The sequence below is a fragment of the Mastigoproctus giganteus genome, chromosome 3 (genome assembly GCF_048544385.1).
Source record: "Mastigoproctus giganteus isolate SK-2022 chromosome 3, ASM4854438v1, whole genome shotgun sequence".
Classification (NCBI taxonomy): Eukaryota; Metazoa; Arthropoda; class Arachnida; order Uropygi; family Thelyphonidae; genus Mastigoproctus; species Mastigoproctus giganteus.
The window spans coordinates 259,353,047-259,367,926 of NC_143577.1; the positions used below are offsets into that span (position 1 = coordinate 259,353,047).

Genomic DNA, 14,880 nt, shown 5'->3' on the forward strand with positions numbered 1-14,880 from the left:
AATTAAAATTTGCAGAAGTCTGATGTCAACAAATATCTTCTCACCCTCTAACCCATGCATAAGTACAAATAGGTTCTAATACATCTTCTGTTTGTCATTTTCGTAAAAAAAAAACAAAAAAGAGAGAGAAAGAGAAGGGTATGTCGTTACGATTGTCTGGTATTCTGGTATGTAAATTAAAAATCCGTGTGAGGTCATTAGTAATTGCAAAAGTATCAGCATCTCGACCAGCTGGGTAAGTGTTACTAATAAACTGAAGTCAGCTGGAGTTTGTGAACTTTTTGCTAAGTAAATTTGCCTCACTATTAGGAAAGTTGGATTGAAGAAAGTTGTTTCAAAGAAAGGAAGCTAAAGAGTTCGAAGTGATTAATGGAATTGGCAGAATGAAAGTGGAAACAGATTTATTTGACAAGATTGATTAGAGGGATTTTAAGAAAGCGTAGATCGAAAAGAGGAGATTCCAAATTACCAAGTCTCTGACAGGGAATATCAGAGTGGACATATGCACAAGTACCAACGTTGATGCAAAAGGTGTACAGTGAATAATTAGCACAACTGAGATGAGAAGTGGTCGAATCTACTGATAATTGGGAATTTGTCAGAAAAAGTAAGGGGTTTAGCAGACTAAGTGGAAATAGATGTCATTGATATTGGAACTAACCACATTTATTTGTGAAATGAACGAGGAAGTGTTTGGGAGGCTTACATCGTTTTGCAGATAAGTTTATTCTATTAGTTTTACAATTCTTGATGTATTCGGTAGTTAGAAAAGGTGAGGAGGACATGTTTTTGACTTACTGAAATATTTGGATATGACATATAAACAGCAAGAATATACTCAGCTCCTTTAAAATGTGCTCCTCCCATCTGCTTACATGCTACATGGACTTCTTCCATCACTGTCTGACTGATTTGAGGCAATAAGATTGTATACTACCTGAAATAGATGCCTCCTAGAGAATTATCAGTAAGTTTGCTCCAGTGGAATAACGAGTTGTAGATCTGTGAATCCCATTTTAGAGCTTTACCCTCAAAATTTAGGGAAGATTGAATCTCATCATGATGCCTGGTGTAATCTCAAAAGACATCACTTGTACTGTATCATGGAAGAGGTGGGGTTGCAGGAGCTTTTCTCTGGAGTCACCACATGTGGGTTTCACCATTTCAAGCCTCTAATTAGCAAAGTGGTGGTATTGCACTGGTTGATGAGTCATCTACCACCTACTAGTTGTCTGGTAACACCGGGGAGCGGCATTTTTCATGTCTGGTGCAGATGCCACACCTCGACCCATGGTTATAGTGGTTCACACCTGGGTGAACACCTCCAGTATACTAGTTCTTGCACGTGGGGGGTTATACCCATGTAGAAGACCTAACAGTCCCTGTATTGTGAAGGTGCAAGTGGAGGATTTGGTTGTCACAAACTTACCAGATCTTGCTGAAATTTGGTTCACACAAATATTCAAGTGTCAACCTAATATAATTTACATCAAAATTTTAGATTTGAATTTGTGCTTGCATCAATACCTGTTTGTGATACATAGTTGAAAATAGAAAAATTAATAGTTTAAGATAGACTATTAAATGTACCTTTTCTTTATAAAAAAAAAATTGTATTGTCATTAAATATTTATTTTAAGGAAGTAAATTATGCTGTCACACACTGATTGAGAAATATTTCTTTGTTTTGCAGTGGTAATTCACTTTTTGCTGTGCCAGCTAATCAAGAATTTGTGTATGTATCCTCCAGTCAGTCCATCATCACTGATCCAGTAGATTTCTTTCTTTCAGAGCTAAGAGAACATTGCTTACTGAACAAAGAAGGAGGTGAGAATTTTGTCATTCTCTATTTTGGACATTGGCATTAGTTGAGGCATATGATGCAAGAAAGCAAGCTTATAGAGCATCAGCCAAAAAAAAAAAAAAAAAACCTTTGCATTTCATCCATCCAGTCACTCCAAATGTTTGTCTAGTTCAGGCTTAAATTTATTTAAACTATCCGCATCAAATTTATATAACTTCCACAACAACAGATCGAAGTCTTCCAGCAATCAACTACCCGCTGGCTAAAGGCAAACTTCCACACATCTATTCTACAACTGTCTTTCCTCATTTTTTGAATCTATGCCCCCTCAGATTCTTAATCTGAGTAAGGGGATGTATCCCATCAGCATTGAGCCTGCTGAAACCATTCAAGGCCTTGTACACCTCAATCAGATCACCTCACAGGTGCCTAGTCTCCAGATGCTTGCAGAATTTAAGCCTCTGTTGTTAAGAGAAACCCTTTGCTCCTCTCACCAATCCTGTACCTTTTCTTTAAAAAAACAAATAAAAAAAATAATTTTTTTTTTGCATTGTTATTAAGTGTTTATTTTAAGGAAGTAAATCATGCTGTGACACACTGATTGAGAAATATTTCTTTGTTTTGCAGTGGTGATTCACTTTTTGTTGTGCCTACTAATCAAGAATTTGTGTATGTATCCTCCAGTCAGTCCAATCAGTGTTGATGGCTAGTTCAGGATCAATCAGCTGGCAGGTTTGCTTATAGGGTCAACTGTATTTTAAGGACAGGGTCAAGCCCTGTTGGATGTATGGGTATATAATCTAGGTAACTCTGGCATCCTACTTGCTAATTCGTGAGTGGGCATCCCTATCGTTGGGCTCCATTTTTTTTTTATGTAAACCCCACACACAAGAGTTATTACAATAGTACTTAGTACCGTGCTTGGGTTCGAGGTTGAGAAGATGAAAGAAGATATTTGTTGACATTGGACCTGAACTTCTGTAGACTAATTTTCAGGAAATACGTATGAAGGAAGGTTGTTCCAGAAAACAGCAGTTGAATGAATAAATGAGGAAGATGAAAAGTTGGTTCTGTGAGTTTGAAGTTGGACAGTAAATGGATGTTGGCTGGGGGCGGCACGTGTTCGGACTGTTTTGAAAGAGAGAGCGGGAATTATAGAAGCCAATTCAGAAATACAGTGCCCATGTAAGTATCTGTAGAAGAGGCATGCAGCAGAAACAGTACGTCTATGAGACAGCGAGTGGAGAGACTCTGTTAGAGATGAATCATTAATTAACCTAACTGCCCTCTTCTGAATGGAATCAAGAAGCATGAGAGAGGTTTTGGGGGCACCACCCCAGACGTGGGAACAGTATTCCATGGCAGGGCGGATTTGCGATTTATACAGAGTGAGCAGCTGTTTGGAAGAAAATTAACGCTAAGAGCGAAAGAGAAAACCAAGTTTTTTAGATGCAGAGGAAGCAATATTTGTAATGTGCTTGTGCCAAGAGAGATTAGAAATCAGGGTAATCCCCAAAAGAGATATATCATTTTGCCTAGAAATCAGTGTCACTAAAGATAAGCATAGGAGCAGAAGAATCCCCTTTTTGCGAGATATAAGACAAGACTAAGTTTTAGAAGGGTTGAAATCAACTAAGTTGTCTTTGCCCCACTGGGGAATTATCTTAAGATAGGCATTTAAGGAATTTGTAGCAGATTTTCGAGAAGTTGAAGCTGATTGAGCAGGACAAGGTTTCTCAAAATGGAAAGTGGAATGCAATGTGCTATCATTGGCAAAACTATGGATAGGATTTCCAGTCAATGGAAGAAGGCCATTAATATACAAGAGGAAAAGAGTGGGGGAAAGAACTGAACCTTGGGGGACACCAGCATTAGTGGAGAAGTTAGAAGATAGAGAGCCATCTACCATCACCCTCAGTGAGCGATCAGAGAAAAAACTGGATAACCAATTACTAAAAACAGTTAGCACACCATAAGATGGAAGCTTGTTTAGAAGACCTTTTATGCAAAACATGATTGAAAGCCTTTGAGATGTCAAGAGCAACTACTTGTGTTTCACCGAACCTTTCCATTGAATTAGTCCATAAATGGGTAACATAAGCCAGAATATCACCAGTGGATCGACACTGATGGAATCCATACTGGCGATCGTTGATCAGACGGAAGGTTTCTAGGTAGTTTAAGAGTTTGCGGTTAATTGATTTCTCCATTACTTTAGAAAGAGTAGAAGTAATTGCAATGGGACGATAATTGGATGGGAGGGATTTGTCACCCTTTTTAGGAGGAACTGGCTGGATACGAGCAAATTTCCAAGAAGAAGGCAAAACACCTTTGGAATAAGAAAGTGAAAAAACGCGGCAAAGAATAGGAGTAAGTTCAGGAGCACAGGTTTTGAGAACAAGTGGAAAAATACCATCGGGACCTGGAGCTTTCTTAGCATCAAGATTCGTCAAAATCCTTTGGACATCCTTTTGACGGAAGACCACAGGAGGCATTGAATGTAGCGTGTTGGGAATGGTGGGAGGTGTTTTACTAAGATCATTAATACATGAGCTGGAAGAAAAATTGTTTGCTAGAATTAGAAACAAGCCAATTACGATATGCAACATTCTTCTCTTGAACAGCCTTAGCACATTTATTGGAAAACCAAGGTTTAGATAAAGGACGAGATTTTAAAGTGGAGTGTGGGATAATGGATTCCATTCCTGCTAGAATAATTTCACTGACATGATCTGAGCAAACGTTGACATCAGAAGTTTTGAAACAGTAATTCAACAAAGGAAAAGAAGAAAAGAAATGTTGTAGGTCATCCCATTTTGCATTCTTGTAATGCCAAACAACATGAGGTTGGGAATAGCATTAGATGAGGTAAAGGTCCCATTGGAGAAGAGACAATCACCAAGTTGTGAACTGAAGTGCCTAAAGGACCTCTCACTTCGACCGTGTACTTAGAAAGGTGGTTTGTGAGAAAAAGATCAAGCTTATTGGCTGGATGATTAGGATTGTCTGGTATTCTTGTAGGTAAATGAACAATCTGTGCCAGGCATTAGTAATTGCTAAAGCCTCAGCATCTCTGCCAGCTGGGTCGGTGTGACTAGAAAACGGAAGCCAGCTGGAGTTGTGAACATTAAAATCACCAAGGAAAATTACCTCACTGTTAGGAAAGTTGGATTGGAGAAAGTCAAGTTGCAAAGAGAGGAAGTCAAAGAGTTCCAAGTGATTAGTGGAGTTGGGAGAACAGTAGACAGAACAGATGAATTGGACACAATGAGGTAGAGAGATTTTAAGCCAGAGAAGATCAAAGAGAGGAGATTCCAAATTGCCAAGTCTCTGACAGGGAATATCAGAATGGACATATGCACAAGTACCACCTTTGAGGCGAAAGGAATCATACAGCGGGTAATTTGGGCATCTGAGATGAGCAGTAGTTGAATCAACCAATAACTGAGATTCTGTCAGAAAAATTAATGAGGTTTGGCAGACTGCAAATTGAAATGGATATCGTTAAGATTAGAATTGAGACCATGTATATTTGTGAAATGAATTAGGAAGTGCTTGGGAGGTTTAGATCTTTTCGCAGATAAGCTTGCTCTATTAGTTTGACAATTCATGGTGTATTCAATAGTAAGAAAAGGAGGGTGGGACATGCTGTATGAAGTAATGAAATTTTTGGATATGGCGTACACATGGTAAGAATATACCCAGATCCTTGACATAACGTGGCCTTGACAATGCTCCCCGCATACACAGTACTCGGACTTCCTCCAGTCACTATCTGGCAGAGTAGAGGTAGCAAGATTATACACTAGCTGATCCGGAAGCCTCCTAAAGTGTTACCAATAGGTTCGGTGCGGTGTACTAACTAGCGACCGGCCTGCGAACACTGTTTTAGAGCTGTGCCCTCGGAGCCATTGTGAGTGGAGAGCCTTAAAAATACTGAATTTTATTACTCTATGAGTAATTCACATTCTACCTCTTACTTCCCGACTTCTACTTGAAAATGATAGTGAATAAAATGGCACTAACAAAACGACCCACCGAACAGAAGTTGCACCAACTCCTGTACCTTGTTTCTTTATTGTATATTCTATCAGAGAAAAGGAAATTAGTAAAATGACTTAGATCGGGTGACTTCTTAATAGAAACTTTGTCAGTGCAACATTCAGAATTGCCCCTAAGCAACATCCCTTTGCGATATTCCAATTAATGTAACACCTCACACGAAACTCAATACATCACAGTGCCATAGTTGCCAAGTGGTATCTCCTATAAACATCTGAAGAGGAGATATGCACCGAACTGAGAAACCAAGCAGTGTCAGCTATTAAGAGAATATTTATGCAATAAGAAGGGAAAACTAGTTCCAACTAGGGTTCTTGTCCTTAACATGCATAACTGCTTTCTGCCATCAAGGCAAGATATTTGAACTGTCCCATAAGGCTCTACATCCCCAATCTGATACGATGTTTTAGATGCCAAAATATGGCCAATTTCAGATGACATGTCATGGCTCTCCTGCTTGTGTCCACGGTGTGAGGAAAAGAACATTATACCAAAGATGCTCTGCTCCAAAACCAGTATATACTCCTTGCGATAATGAGTTTATCTCCATTGCTTATATCCCCTACTATCCAAGCCCACCGGAACATCTTGCTAGAATTTTACGCTCTTACCATATATGCTTTTGTACAATTCCCTGGTAGGAAATTGCATCCCATCATTTCCAGAGTGAAAACTGCTATTCTTACTTTTTTTTTTTTTTTTTTTTTTTTTATTAATCACAATAACCACATTAAGCCTTATATTTGTGATATACAGTTTGCAATACAATTTTTACATATACATATAAAAGTAAAACATGTAAACTTCAGTAATATTAAATATTTATAGAATAATGCAAAACCTGTGTAATCTTCAGTAAAAAACAAATATTTATAAAATAAAAGCAAAACTTATAAATTTTTAGTTTATAAGGAAAATATTAAACACAGGTAGTATTAATAATTTAAAAAGAATGATATGAAACATTGAATAATAAGAAAAACTTTAAAAAAACAAATAATTTTACTTCATTATCTTTAATTTTTTAATCGTTGAAATAATACGTAAATCCTAATAGATGAATAAAGCTTAATGGTGAACTATAAAATCAGTTTATAATATTCATTTTTAACACTGTTTTTGCTAATAAAAATATCAATTTTATTTTCAATTAAAAATGCTGCTGTTCTGTTGAAAAATTCAAATTTAAAATGTTTTGTCCTAAATTTGGTAATATGATATAATTTATGTTCCCTCAAAGGCCTAGGTGGGCAATTAAAGTTGATACATGACAGTAGCAATGGCGCATCTATTTTGCCTTGAAGTATTGAATGTAGTAGGATGGAATCAAACATATTCCTTCTATCTTTTAATGTGAGATGGTTAAAATTTTTATACCAATCTTTGTATTTATGCATAAAAAAGTCTAAATCTGATTTGTAAACTAAAAACCTGATGATAGATTTTTGTACCCTTTCTAACATATTAATATTCTTTTTTCCAAAAGGGGTCCACACCTGCGTTGTGTATTCTAGAATTGGATGAACAAATGATGTATAAGCCAGTTTTGTGATATCAGGGCCAACAAAATCAAAACAAGCTCTTTTGATTAAACCAAGTATTTTAGATGCACTGGCAGTTATTTTAATAATATGAGATGTATAAGAGCCATTACTTGTTCTTAATTGCTGAATTCTTTTAATATTCTTTTAATATGCACTGATTCTAAAGTGTAATTATAACAGATGACTAAATGTTTGTGGGCATCAGTTAAATTACCATTAACTGATGCCCATTCAATTCACATTTAGTCCATGTCTTTTAATTCAGTTGTAAATCAATTGAATACCTTTTTCTAGCTCCTCACAATCCAGAGACTAGTTAATTTCTTTGTACAATTTCATGTCATCAGCATAAGGAAGAATACTAGACTTAGCTTTCTATAGACATAAATACATATCATTAAGAAATATACTAAATAGTAAAGGGCCAGGAGAAGAACCCCGTGGAACACCCCTCTGTATATTAATAAATTCCGAATGAACATAATTATAACAAATTATACTTTTTCTATTATGAAAATAGTTCTGAAACCATGTTAGAGCTAGTCCTATTACACCCAGTTCAGTAAGTTTATTACATAATATTTTATGGGAAACTGAATCAAAAGCTTTTTGTAGATCTATATAAATGATGTCCAGCTGCCTGTTGTTTTCAAGTGCTTTTCTAATGTTGTGTTCCATTGTCAGTAAATTTGTATGGAACTGTTCCATTTAATGTATTATGTGTCCCTCCAGCTCATGACAGCAAGATGAAACAAATGGCCCTCAGTCCCCAGCGGCTTTCACTCCCCCACTAATGGCAGAAAGAGGATCAGAGTGGAAACAGAGGGTGCTAACAATCTCTGCGTATGACCAGGCTACCACGGAAACTGAACTTGGCCTGTTTCAACTTAAGATTGCACATCGGTGAAGACAAGATATTAGAGCTGGAAAAGGAATTAGAAAATATGAATGGGAATATCATCGGTTTGGCTGAAACAAGAAGAAGAAATGAATCACTTATAAGTTTATCAAGTGTAAATCTGCTGTACACTTTCACCAATGAAAGTGAAAGGAGCGAAGGTGGAGTTGGCTTTCTGGTCCATAAAGATATAAAAAACAACATTTTGACTACTACTCAGTATTTCTAAGAAGTACAAGCTAAAGGTTATAATACTTTATGCACCAACATCGAGCCACGATGATGAAGAGATTGAAGAAATGTACACTGAAATTGAGTCTTCTAGATGAACGTAAAACTCGCTACAATATCATTATGGGGGAATTCAATGCTAAGGTTGGAAAGAGACAAAACAGCGCAGAAAGGGGAACTATAGGAAATTTTGGAATTGGCGAAAGAAGTAAAAGACTTGTGGAATTTGCGGAATCTCGAGGAATGTCAGTAATGAACACGTTTTTCATGAAAAGGGTGAACAGAAAGTGGACATGGAAGAGCCCAAATGGATTAACAACTAATGAAATCAACTTCATCCTCACTAACAGAAGATATATTGTGAATGATGTTACCATCCTGAGCAAGGTAAATGTTGGAAGGGATCACAGATTGGTAAGATGCACACTTGATATAGATGTAAGAAAAGAAAGGAAAAAACTGACTAGAGTAAATAATACAAAGGTCTTTGAGATAACAGAAGAGGAGAAAAAGCAGTATGTACTGGAACTTAAGAACAAGTTTGAGCTTCTGCAGACTCAGGACCAAGATATCGACGAGGAATATTACAACTTTCTGAAAGTGATAAAGCCCAAGAAACCTATAGGTAAAAAGAAATCCAAAAAAGAAAAACTTAGTCAAGAAACACTTGTCATCATGAACCGAAGACAACAAATGAAGAGCAAGATAAACAAGGAGAAAATTGAGTTTGCTGAGTTATGCAAAGCCATTAGAAAGAGACTCAGAGAGGGCGTAACAAGATTTAACACAAGAAAAGTAGAACAAGCATTAAGGGAAAAAAAAGGATTTAAATCAGCAACCAAGAGCAGTAATACAGAAAGACAAATGATACTGAAACTGAAGAATAGTGATGGTGTACTTATAAATAGCAGAGAAGGCAGAGAAGGCTCAAGGAGCGAGGGAATGATGCTAGCAGTGGGGAAGATGGATTGCAAATTAGTAACACATACAACATACCCGATATCCTTCCTGATTAGGTAGAACATGCGTTGAAGAAAATGAAGAATCAGAAAGCCGCAGGGGAAGATGAAGTTACTGTAGGGTTGTTATAATTGGGAGGAAGAGAAATGACACAAAAGCTGGGATGACTCTTCACAAAATGCATTAGAAAAGGTGTGACACCTAAGGAGTGTAATAGTGCAATCATAGTTTTGTTGCATAAGAAAGGAGATAAATTAGAAATTGGAAATTATAGACTAATTACCTTGTTATCCTACATCTACAAGTTGTTGACAAGGGTCATTACTAACAGATTAGAAAAAATACTTGATGAGAATTAACTGAAAGAGCAAGCTGGCTTTAAGATAGGATTCTCAACTATGGATCACCTTCACGTAATATCACAGCTAATGGAGAAAGTAAATGAATATAAAACACCATTATGCCTGGCATTTGTGGATTATGAAAACTCATTTGACTACATACAGCATAAGGCAATGGTTCGGGCACTTGAAAGACAGGCATATATACCTCATATATTATGGTTTTGAAGAAAATATATGAGAATGCTACCTCCTTTATTAGACTAGAAAACGACAGTAGCAAATTAAGTAGAAAGGGTGCAAGAATGTTTGCTGATGCTATCGAGGCAGTGTTAGGTGGGTCGGAAAACTGCTAGATTGGGGGGATACAAGGACTAATAGATTAACAGTAGCCACTGGCAGGGGTGAAAGGGATTCTTGCACGGCTTCTATTGGAATGAGCCGCAGCCTGGAAAATAAGATGCAGGATATTTCAGAGACTGCTGGGAATCATTGGGGTACAAATAAACACATAGGTTGTATTAGGGTAGCTAAAAAAAAGAACAGGTGCAGGTATTGCTCAAAACATCAAAGGCATAATATTGTGGGGATTTCAGAGACGTGGTGTCACAGAGATATAAGGAATGCAGAACTGGAATTTGGGGGTACAATGTCTACAGAAAGTATAGACAGGATAGGAAGGGAGGAGGGGTTATGCTATTAGTTAAGAAATACATAAAATCCAAGGAAGTGAAGCCAGTCGACATTGCTGGACAGTGCAGTGTCGAGTCAGTTTGGTGTGACATAAGCATTGGGAGATCAAAATTGAGAGTAGGAGTGTGCTTTAGGCCTAATGACTTTTAAGATATAATAAGAAACTGTACGTGGAAATAGAGTGGGCCAGTAAATCAGAGAGTCTTATAATGGGGGATTTTAATTTCCCAGATATTGACTGGAATTTGGGGGCTGGTCACTCACACACTAGCAAGGCTTTTGTGGATTTATTGGATGATTGTTTTCTACATCAGCATGTTCAAGAGGCAACTAGAGGGAGTAATACTCTTGATTTGATTATCAGTAGTGATTCTTCATGCATTAAGAATCTGCAGGTAAATGAACCACTAGGTGGCAGTGATCACAGTGTGCTGAAGTGGGATTTACTCAAAGAGGTAACTACCATTAGGGGTAAAGGGAAGGGTTATTGCTTTCGTAAAGGCGACTACGATGGACTGAGACAGTATTTAAATTCTATACAGTGGGACCAACTGATGATGTTACCAACAGCAAATTCAAAATGGGAAGCATTCAAAGAACTTATCTGGGAAGCTACTAGGCTTTACATACCAACTAAGAAATATTGTTCAAGGTTTAGGCCTAAGTGGATGTCAGAGGAACTAATGAGACATATGGCAGAGAAGAAAAATGCATGGGATACATACAAATTAACATGTGATACAGAAGCCTATGATAGATACAAGTTGATCTGTAAACAAGTTACAAAGGAGGTTAGGCAGGCGAAGGCAGATTACGAGAAATCTTTGGCAAGGGATGCAAAGAAAAACAGCAAAGAGTTCTTTACTTATGTAAACTCTAGAAGGAAGGGGATGAATCAGATTGGTCCACTTGATATCGATGGGTCAACTGTTGATGATCCTGCTCAGGTAGCTAACAAACTGAATGAATATTTTGCATCGACATTCACACATGAAGAGCTATTCAGCGAGGGGAATGCCAGAGGTGTATTCAACTCTGGCAGTAAGCTAGAGAATCTTGTAATAACTGAGAGTAAAGTGGAGGAGAAATTGTTGAAGATAAATACAAGAAAGGCACCTGGGGTGGATGAGATCTATCCAGTTATATTAAAGGAAGCAGCAAAGGAAGTAAGCAAACCCTTAGCCATAATTATGAGAGCTTTCTTGGACTCAGGGGAAGTACCCATGGACTGGAGATGGCAAATGTGACCCCAATTCACAAAGGAGGATCAAAGGGCGACACAAGTAATTGTAGACCTGTTAGTTTTAACTTCTGTTCCTGGAAAATTAATGGAGGCACTGCAGGATCATCTAGACATCGCCGACCGGGCTAGCCGAGTGGGTAAAGTACCTGCCCGGCAACCCAAAGGTCGCGGGTTCGATTCCCGCCTCGGGCTTGGATCAAAGTACTGCAAAAACCTTGGGAGGTGCAATATGGCCACAGAAGCCGATGCGCCAACAACTACCAAATCAAAAAAAAAAAAAAAATCATCTAGACAAGACTTCAGTTATAGCTCAGACACAGCATGGTTTTGTTAAGGGGAAGTCTTGCCTGACCAATTTGATTGGATACTATGATGCAGTCACAAAAGAACTGGATGCAGGGAATAACTGATATTATATACTTGGATCTTAGAAAGGCTTTTGATACCTTTGCACATGGAAGACTGCTGCACAAATTGGAGCAGTGTGGCATTGGAGACAAATTGCTGCTATGGATAAATGAGTGGTTGAAGGGGAGAAGACAGAGAGTGGTAATCAATGGACACTGCTCATCGTGGACTAATGTTATTAGTGGAGTCCCTCAGGGTTCAGTATTGGGTCCATTATTGTTTTCTGTATTTATAAATGATATTGATGATGGTATATCAAGCTTAATGTCCAAGTTTGCAGACGGTACGAAGGTTGGCAGGGTTGTCAAGGACACTACTGACACTATGCTACTGCAACAGGATCTGGAAAGGTTGAGCAGATGGGCTGAGAGGTGGCAAATGAAGTTTAACATTGACAAATGTAAAGTACTACATATGGGAAACAGCAACCCCAGAGCAACGTATCAACTCTGTTGTACTACACTGACAGTGGTAGAGAATGAAAGGGACCTGGGGGTGGTTGTGCAGGCAGATATGAAGTTTTCTGAGCAGTGCAAACGGGCTGCAAGAGTAGCTCAATGTGTATTGTCGATGATATATAGGAATTTTTCTAGCAGGGATAAGGAGGTGATTATTCCCTTGTATAAGGCAATGGTCAGACTGCACCTATAGTACTGTATACAGGTCTTTAGGCCTCATTTCAAGAAGGATGTAGAAATGCTGGAACGAGTACAGAGAAGGGCAACAAGATTAGTGAATATAACAAAGGGATGCTCTTACGAAGAAAGGCTTACGTTTTGAAAATTACAGTGTCTGGAGACTAGGCACCGGCGAAGTGATCTGATAGAGGTGTATAAAGCCTTGAATGATTTGAGCATGCTCAATGCTGATGGGATTCTTCCTCTTGCTCAGAATAATCACCTGAGAGGGCATAAATTCAAATTGAGGAAAGACAGATGTAGGATAGACGTGAGGAAATTTGCCTTTAGCCAGCGGGTGGTTGGTTGCTGGAATAGACTTCCATCCCTTGTCGTGGAAGTTGATAGCCTAAATAAGTTTAAGGCTCAGCTGGACAGGTATTTCGAACGAACAGAGGGGTGAAGTGGAAGTGGTTATTTTTTATTTATTTATTTTTATTTTTTATTTTTTATTTTTTTTTGGCTGATGCTGCATAAGTCTGCTTTCTTGCATCAAATGCCTCTACTAATGCTACTGCTAAATTTAAAATTGAGAAAGGTGGTAATCACTCACATGATTACCACCAGTTTGTTTGTTTGTTTGTTGTTTGGTTTTTAGGAACATTAGCAACTAAGGCCATATTGCTCCGGGAATATGCGGTGGTCATTCCCTGACCTTTCCGTATCCTCCATATTTGGTGGTGACGGGCTCGAACCCCGGTCTAATCAAGAAGCGTGTGCTACGCACTGTTGCTCCTTTCCACCTGGCTACGGAGGCGCCGATTACCACCAGTACTCCTAAGTCTGCCATTCTACAGTGCAATGAGGGCTGGCGTACATTATGCATGCATAGCATGCACCTCTGTAGCCTGGTGGGCAGGAGCAGCAGTGCGTAGCACTCCTTTCTTGATTAGACCGGGGTTCGATCCCGTGACCACCAAATACGGAGGATGTGGAAAGGTCAGAGAATGACCACTGCATATCACTGGAGCAATATAACCTTAGTTGCTAATGCTCCTAAAAACTAAATAACAAACAACAAACAAACGGAATGCATAGCACTGCGTAACCAAAATTGGGGTTTTGATTTTGTGATCATGCTCAGGCATCTTCGGTTATATTATCCAGCATATATTACTCATTATACCATGCACTAACTAGCTGATGAAGGGACACCCCATCTCGAAAGCTACTATTTTATCCCCTCTATAGTATTTTCATGCTTTTATTATATTTTGATTACAGAGGTCTCAGACAGTTTTTAAATTCTGTACAGTGGGATCAACTTATGATGTCATCAACAGTGAATTCTAAATGGGAAGCCTTAAGGGACTTAATTTTGGAGGCTACTAGGCTTTTCATTCCAACTAAGAAATACTGTTCAAGGTTTAGGCTTAAATGGATGTCAGATGAATTAATAAGGCTAATGGCAAAGAAGAAGAATGTATGGGATGCATATTAAGTGTCAGAAGATACAGAAGCCTATGGCAGGTATAAACTAATCTGTAATCAAGTCACAAAGGAGGTTAGGCAGATGAAGGCAGATTACGAGAAATCTTTGGCAAAGGATGCAAAGAAAAACAGCAAGGAGTTCTTTAGTTATGTAAACTCTAGAAGGAAAGGGATGAATCAGATTGGACAACTTAACATAGATGGGTTGACTATTGATGATCATGGTTGGGTAGCTGATAAACTGAATGAGTATTTTACATCTATGTTCACACATGAGGATTTATTCAATGAGGGGAGTGCCAGAAGTTTATCAAACACTAATAGGGAGTTAAGTGATTTTGTAATAACTGAGAGCAAAGTGGAGGAGAAATTGTTGAAGTTAAACATAAGGAAGGCACCTGGGGTGGGATCTATCCAGTTATATTAAAGGAGGCTGAAAAGGAAGTAAGCAAACCCTTAGCCATAATTATGAGAGGGCTCAGAGGAGATCCCCATGGAATGGAGGTGTGCAAATATATCAACAATTCACAAAGGAGGTTCAAAAGGTGACACGAGTAACTACAGACCTGTTAGTTTAATTTGTGTTCC

The 14,880-nt window shown here is 38.3% G+C and overlaps 1 protein-coding gene across 1 annotated transcript in view; it reads left to right on the forward strand.

Moving 5' to 3' along the window:
* The window catches only part of LOC150089107 (nonsense-mediated mRNA decay factor SMG8-like), a gene marked incomplete at its 3' end in the record, with an annotated part of 262,505 nt that overhangs the window by 99,976 nt on the left and 147,649 nt on the right, over positions 1–14,880 (forward strand). Inside the window, exon 7 of the mRNA XM_090370415.1 lies at positions 1,694–1,827. Coding sequence (XP_090226541.1) covers positions 1,694–1,827 — 134 coding nt within the window. The remainder of the gene's footprint in view (positions 1–1,693; positions 1,828–14,880) is intronic.